Source organism: Pseudorasbora parva, chromosome 1, assembly GCF_024679245.1.
Source record: "Pseudorasbora parva isolate DD20220531a chromosome 1, ASM2467924v1, whole genome shotgun sequence".
NCBI lineage: Eukaryota > Metazoa > Chordata > Actinopteri > Cypriniformes > Gobionidae > Pseudorasbora > Pseudorasbora parva.
In genome coordinates, this window is record NC_090172.1 from 46,979,730 (window position 1) to 46,988,175 (window position 8,446).

General features: G+C 39.4%; 1 protein-coding gene across 1 annotated transcript in view; it reads right to left on the reverse strand.

The window, feature by feature from the left end:
• Window positions 1–5,377: 5,377 nt before the first annotated feature.
• pelp1 (proline, glutamate and leucine rich protein 1) overlaps window positions 5,378–8,446 on the reverse strand; it is a 31,880-nt gene continuing 28,811 nt past the window's right edge. Inside the window, exon 17 of the mRNA XM_067443121.1 lies at window positions 5,378–5,896. Coding sequence (XP_067299222.1) covers window positions 5,798–5,896 — 99 coding nt within the window. The 3' untranslated portion in view covers window positions 5,378–5,797. The remainder of the gene's footprint in view (window positions 5,897–8,446) is intronic.

The following is an 8,446-nucleotide window of genomic DNA, read 5'->3' on the forward strand; positions in this document are numbered from 1 at the left end:
TATTGACCATTCTTCTATAAGAGCATTTGTGAGGTCAGACACGGATGTTGGATGAGAAGACCTGTAGTACATATTTGCATAGTACTAAAATGCATTTTCAATATGCATACAGGTCCTTCTCAAAAAATTAGCATATTGTGATAAAGTTCATTATTTTCCATAATGTAATGATACAAATTAAACTTTCATATATTTTAGATTCATTGCACACTAACTGAAATATTTCAGGTCTTTTATTGTTTTAATACTGATGATTTTGGCATACAGCTCATGAAAACCCCAAATTCTTATCTCAAATTAGCATATCATGAAAAGGTTCTCTAACCGAGCTATTAACCTAATCATCTGAATCAACTAATTAACTCTAAACACCTGCAAAAGATTCCTGAGGCTTTTAAAAACTCCCAGCCTGGTTCATTACTCAAAACCGCAATCATGGGTAAGACTGCCGACCTGACTGCTGTCCAGAAGGCCATCATTGACACCCTCAAGTGAGAGGGTAAGACACAGAAATACATTTCTGAACGAATAGGCTGTTCCCAGAGTGCTGTATCAAGGCACCTCAGTGGGAAGTCTGTGGGAAGGAAAAAGTGTGGCAAAAAACGCTGCACAACGAGAAGAGGTGACCGGACCCTGAGGAAGATTGTGGAGAAGGACCGATTCCAGACCTTGGGGGACCTGCGGAAGCAGTGGACTGAGTCTGGAGTAGCAACATCCAGAGCCACCGTGCACAGGCGTGTGCAGGAAATGGGCTACAGGTGCCGCATTCCCCAGGTCAGGTCACTTTGGGCTACAGAGAAGCAGCACTGGACTGTTGCTCAGTGGTCCTAAGTACTTTTTTCGGATGAAAGCAAATTTTGCATGTCATTCGGAAATCAAGGTGCCAGAGTCTGGAGGAAGACTGGGGAGAAGGAAATGCCAAAATGCCTGAAGTCCAGTGTCAAGTACCCACAGTCAGTGATGGTCTGGGGTGCCATGACAGCTGCTGGTGTTGGTCCACTGTGTTTTATCAAGGGCAGGGTCAATGCAGCTAGCTATCAGGAGATTTTGGAGCACTTCATGCTTCCATCTGCTAAACAGCTTTATGGAGATGAAGATTTGGTTTTTCAGCACGACCTGGCACCTGCTCACAGTGCCAAAACCACTGGTAAATGGATTACTGACCATGGTATTACTGTGCTCAATTGGCCTGCCAACTCTCCTGACCTGAACGCCATAGAAAATCTGTGGGATATTGTGAAGAGAAAGTTGAGACGCAAGACCCAACACTCTGGATGAGCTTAAGGCCGCTATCGAAGCATCCTGGGCCTCCATAACACCTCAGCAGTGCCACAGGCTGATCGCCTCCATGCCACGCAGCATTGAAGCAGTCATTTCTGCAAAAGGATTCCCGACCAAGTATTGAGTGCATAACTTTTTTGTATTAAAAACACTTTTCTTTTATAGGTCGGATGAAATATGCTAATTTTTGGGATTTCTGGTTTTCATAAGCTGTATGCCAAAATCATCACTATTAAAACAATAAAAGACCTGAAATATTTCAGTTGGTGTGCACTGAATCTAAAATATATCAAAGTTTAATTTTTATCATTACATTATGGAAAATAATGAACTTTATCACATATGCTAATTTTTTTAGAAGGATCTGAGGCGGAAACAGGTAGCCTATTCAGAAAATGGTAAAAAAAAAAAAAAAAAAAAATTGAGGAGGAGGAGGCGGTGTAGTGCACTATAGGGCCCCTGTGATGTGGCCTAAGCTTTTGTCCTTAATTGCATTTTTTCACTTACTTTTACTTTGTACTTTGAGTAGTTTTGAAACCAGTACTTTTATTTTTTTATTTGAGTATAAGCTTGAGTTGAGACCTCAACTTCTTCAGAAGTCTTTTCAAACCCTAGTATCTCTACTTCTACCTGAGTAATGAATGGGAATACTTTTGACACCTCTGCTATTAGGTTGAGGTCAGGACTCTGTGCAGGACAGTCACATCAATCTCGCTCATTCATGTCTTTATAGACCTTGCTTTGTGCACTGGTGTGCAGTCATGTTGGAACAGGAAGGGGCCATTCCTAACATTTGGGAGCATGAAATTGTATCTGTAACTAATGGCCCAAGCCCAACCCCTGAAAAACAACCCACGCCACAATCCCTCCACCATCAAACTTTACACTTGGCACAATGCAGCCAGACATACCGTTCTCCTGATAACCACGAAACCTGGACCCAGTCTATCGGATTGCCAGACAGAGAAGTGTGATTCATCACGCCAAAGAAAACTCCACTGCTCTTGAGTCCAGTAGCGGGGTGCTTTACATCACTGCATCCAACGCTTTATATTGCACTTGGGGATTTAAGGCTTGAATGCAGCTGCTTTGGCCCTGGAAACCCATTCCATGAAGCCCTCTACGCACTTGTTTTTTTTTTAATGGTTCGAACCAATATCCCTTTTTGAGCTTGGGGATATAGTTCAAAATATTAAGCCTATGACTCCCTCTATGGATGTTATCCCCACTCTGCTCTTTAGGGCGGTTCTGGATACGATCAGCCCTAATGTAATTGCTATTATAAACAGATCTTTGGACAGTGGCCATGTTCATGCTTCAAGCAAGTGGTGATCAGACCCCTTCTTAAGAAGCCAAATTTGGATATTACCAATCTAAACAATTTCCATCTTATTTCTAGGTCACCATTCTTGTCAAAATCTTTTGAGAAAACCGTTTTTAGTTAGTTATCCTCATTTATCTCACGAAATAATATTTTGGATAAATTTCAGTCTGGTTTTAGCACCATAAGACCAGGACTGCACCGATCAAGGTGTTGAAGAATCTACTTCTTGCCTTGGACTCTGGTAAACCTGTCGTTTTAATGTTACTTGACCATAGTTCAGCATTTGATTCAGTTGGTCATGCTACCCTTCTTAATCATCTAAGCGATGAATTTGGCATTAGGGGCACATTAGGAGTGGTTCTCATCATACCTCTCTGATAGATCAGTTAAGGTGATGATTGGAAACTCGTCCTCTCCTTATGCACCGCTCAGATATGGAGTACCTCAGGGGTCCCCCTTGGGGTTTATTTTTATTTTGTCTCTATATGCTCCCCTTGGGTTCAATCCTGAGAAAAAATATCCCATACCATTCCAACATTCATCCTTTTGCTAAAAACTTGGGTGTGAATTTTTGACACAGATCTGAATTTTGATAAGCAGATAAGTGTATGTACAGTCTTGTTCAAAATAATAGCAGTACAATGTGACCAACCAGAATAATCAAGGTTTTTAGTATATTTTTTATTGCTACGTGGCAAACAAGTTACCAGTATGTTCAGTAGATTGTCAGAAAACAAACAAGACCCAGCATTCATGATATGCACGCTCTTAAGGCTGTTAAGGCTGCAATTGGGCAATTAGTTGAAAGGGGTGTGTTCAAAAAAATAGCAGTGTCTACCTTTGACTGTACAAACTCAAAACTATTTTGTTCAAACATTTTTTTTTTTCTGGGATTTAGCAATCCTGTGAATCACTAAACTAATATTTAGTTGTATGACCACAGTTTTTTTAAAACTGCTTGACATCTGTGTGGCATGGAGTCAACCAACTTGTGGCACCTCTCAGCTGTTATTCCACTCCATGATTCTTTAACAACATTCCACAATTCATTCACATTTCTTGGTTTTGCTTCAGAAACAGCATTTTTGATATCACCCCACAAGTTCTCAATTGGATTAAGGTCTGGAGATTGGGCTGGCCACTCCATAACATTAATTTTGTTGGTTTGGAACCAAGACTTTGCCCGTTTACTAGTGTGTTTTGGGTCATTGTCTTGTTGAAACAACCATTTCAAGGGCATGTCCTCTTCAGCATAGGGCAACATGACCTCTTCAAGTATTTTAATATATGCAAACTGATCCATGATACCTGGTATGCGATAAATAGGCCCAACACCATAGTAGGAGAAACATGCCCATATCATGATGCTTGCACCTCCATGCTTCACTGTCTTCTTCACTGTGTACTGTGGCTTGAATTCAGAGTTTGGGGGTCGTCTCACAAACTGCCTGTGGCCCATGGACCCAAAAAGAACAATTTTACTCTCATCAGTCCACAAAATGTTCCTCCATTTCTCTTTAGGCCAGTTGATGTGTTCTTTGGCAAATTGTAACCTCTTCTGCACATGCCTTTTTTTTAACAGAGGGACTTTGCGGGGGATTCTTGAAAATAGATTAGCTTCACACAGACGTCTTCTAACTGTCACAGTACTTACAGGTAACTCCAGACTGTCTTTGATCATCCTGGAGGTGATCATTGGCTGAGCCTTTGCCATTCTGGTTATTCTTCTATCCATTTTGATGGTTGTCTTCCGTTTTCTTCCACGTCTCTCTGGTTTTGCTCTCCATTTTAAGGCATTGGAGATCATTTTAGCTGAACAGCCTATCATTTTTTGCACCTCTTTATAGGTTTTCCCCTCTCTAATCAACTTTTTAATCAAAGTACGCTGTTCTTCTGAACAATGTCTTGAACGACCCATTTTCCTCAGCTTTCAAATGCATGTTCAACAAGTGTTGGCTTCATCCTTAAATAGGGGCCACCTGATTCACACCTGTTTCTTCACAAAATTGATGACCTCAGTGATTGAATGCCACACTGCTCTTTTTTTGAACACACCCCTTTCAACTAATTGCCCAATTGCACAGCCTTAAGAGCGTGCATATCATGAATGCTGGGTCTCATTTGTTTTCTGAGAATCTACTGAACCTACTGGTAACTTGTTTGCCACATCGCAATAAAAATATATACGAAAAACCTTGATTATTCTGGTTAGTCACATTGTACTGCTATTATTTTGAACAATACTGTATATTGTAAGTACAGCACTTTGGCGTGCTATATAAATAAATTGACCTTGGAGTAATGCTGCAGAAAATGCTGTTATTTTAACTTGTAATATTTTTATTATTTGAACTTTTTTCTTTCATAAAATAGTGCAGCATTGGCAAATATGAGACGAAAAGTCTTAACAACATCAATCTTTTGAAGGGTAGTGTGGGAACTCAAAGCTATGTGTAGATGAACATTCAACCATGCGATGAAATTTATGTTTAACTAGCAAATTTTTGCATAAAAGGTTTGACAGAGAAATATTATTGTATCACATCAGCATCATTTCCTGTTAACCCAATATACAGAAAGAATTACACTTTATCAAATCACAACATCCTTTCAAAATATAATATTAAGGACCATTTAAAAGGATCAATAAAATATCTAGGAAGTCAAGGATGAGCATATGTAAATGCATTCCTGCTTTGCATGCCATTTCTACTGAGTTCACCATTAAGTGCACATTTTTTTTTTTTTTACAGAAATCCATGAACAAAGCGCATCATAACAGATTTACTTTATTGCATGATCTTTTTAAACATTGCCAAGCATGTGTTACATATATCAATGATATTACAAAAAGAGGCCACAAAACACTAACCATATTGTCCAACTGATAAAAGCACTTTTGAATACTTGTAACTACAGTATCATCATACTTGTATAAAGCTGCCAGAAAAAGAAAAATACCAACCTTGACCACCTAAAAGTTTTTCCTCTGCTTATGAATAGTTTTTGCAGTGTTTGACAATTTACCAAAGGTAATGGACTTTTTGAACCTAAACCCAAAACTCTTCCATGAAACCAAGTTGGAGCTTTTCTAGTACAACTACAGCAGAGGTTGAGGGGACACTATCAATCAGATGTGACTATCTTTCAGGATCTGACTGTTCACTGCAGTCAATGAGAAGCATGGTCATGTTAGGACTGTGATTGTGAGGCACTACGATCACGATCGTCATCATCCGGTGGGCAGTCAACAAAGTCTGCTAGCATGGAAGCCATTGCCTCATCGTCTATCTGGAAAAGAGTTTGAGAAAGAAGAGAAAGTGAGCTAGAAGGAATGTGCCGGAGAGAAAGGCTCAGAAAATGCAAAAATTAGTGTCTGCACGCGTTTACATGCCATTACCAGAATAAACTACTAGTGCAAGTCTAGTAGTTAAAGGGTTACTTCAGCGATTAGCATATGGCTTTGTATCAGTAGAAACCCTGGAGTATATTCAAATTATTGTGCTTTCCCCCCTCATATCCCCCTGAGACGAGAGATTTATGCATTTTATTTCTGGAAAAATTTCTCCTATGATGCAAATTGACGATATTTGCATCATAGGAGGAATGTTTGGCCAAAGGCTAAAGACTACAACCAGCAGAGGGAGCCATTTCCGCATGTTTTGAACCCGCACATGGGGGATGGGAGATACAGGCACTCATTTAAACGGAGCTATGGTGAGCAATGTAAGTCTTAACTTCTCAAATTAATTTCTATGAAAGTTAAGCTTGCAAAGGCATGAACTGAAATGCGCCATACTGAACTCGCGTTGTGAATGTATGCCGCGAGTGTAGTCGCGATTACCTCAGCTCATCACGAGAGCTCATCAGCTCATTTATCTGACTCCTGCAGTTAGTGCTCAGTGCTGTGATACTCGCGCCGTGACTCACTCATTATATTGAACAGACACGTTCAGTTGTTAATTGTAGTGTCTTCTCCAACTCAGTCACAGTAATCAAGTTGGTGGCTTTGGGAATGGCTTCAAAGGGCAGCAAAGCATTCTGGGAATTGTAGTCTTTCATCAACATGAGACAAATACATTTTCTGTATTTTTTCAGTCTAGAAGGCACCAAATTCAAAAATAATTTCACATTTCTACTACACGGATGAGCCAGTTTAAATACAGATTCATCTTCCCAGCGCTGAAGTACTCCTTTAAGAAAACTACACACAAAGACATTCTTACTGCAAGACATACGAGGCACTCAATTGTTTTGGATTCCTCAATTGTTTAAACAACAAAATGAAACTAAGGCCAGAAGCATACTCTAACACTGACGTCGTCACGATACCAAAATAATGACTTGGATATGATACCGGACTAAAATATCAATTAAATCAACTTTATCAATACCAATACTGAATAGATACCATGGTAAATAACTAAAACAACCATTAAACGAATTGAATATGACATTTAAAACGTATTGTTGAATTCAAAAACGCAGTTCCCTCCACGTTATAAAAAAAAAAAAATGTAAATGCCATATGTTCTCTGTACATCCTTACAGAGATTTTTGCAACAATCACATTCGCTAACCTTTCACAATTCTAAACAGGTTGGGATAGGGGTCTTATTTTACAACAAATTTTATATTTTTAAAATGCAATGTACAGAGACTACAGTAGGCATATTTAACAGTAGCATTCAAGTGAGAAATTACATAATGCATTTGCAAAAACAGCTGCTCCACTATGTCGAGGAGCAGGGACGAATAAGTGCTCGTAGGCCAGCAATTTTGCAACAACTTCTCACTCCAACACAAACCAGTCCGCGTCACTGCCAGCACCGCCGCTATTTTTGGGATTCTGATATGTGGGCATGAGCTTCACGTTACACCGCCACTGCTCTGTGTAACGTTTGATGCCCCATGTGCGTGCTGCTCGTCTGTAAACATTTCAGAATGCCTTCCTACAGTTGCTTAATAAAAGCGGGCTTTCCACGCAAACAAACGTGTCGTTAGTATACGAGGAGGAGAAAAAAAAAACACATTATTTTATATTTTTTTTAAAAAAAAATTTAAACACTATTTTAACTGTCTGGCTTGGGTCGGGTTCGGTTACTGCCCTGTCGGACGTGGGCCAGGCTCGGACAGAAAAATGCGGCCCGATCCGCACTCTAGTGTTTTTCTTAATCATGCATGTTTCTTTGTGTTGAGGTGTCAACAACTTTGATCTTTGATGTGCTGCACAGATATATTTTACTCCCTGCATTGAGTGGAAGCAGAGCTCTGCACACACATCCTGACTCCTGCTGTCACACATTGATACAAATGAAGAAATACAACTCTTATTAGGATACTAGCACCGGTACTAATGAAATGTGGAATTGTATTTAATAGCAGGATATTGCAATACTTTTCTAGTACCAGTATATATTGCAACTACTCTGCTGAGGTGAATCCTTGGCAAATCGCATTGCAGACTCACAAGTGCTGTTGTGCATACTCTGTGTGTGTTCATGCGCAAACCTCAATACTCAAGGAGAGTTAATAGGAAATGTTGCCATTAAACAGTTACTATTAAGTCAATAATCCCTTGCAGCAATACTGAGAATGCAACATTAGGGTTTATATCTGTACTAAGAAGCATCCAAAAGTTTAAAGTCATTAAGATTTTATATTTTTGAAAATTCTCTTTTAAGCTCAAGGATGCATTATTTAACAAGGATGAATTTATTTGATCAATTAAAAATTATTTTTAATCCATTTTATAAAAGTAATGCATTCCTGTGATGGCAAAGCTGCATCTTCAGTATCATCATTCCAACACGCTGATTGGGTGCTCAAAAACATTTCTTA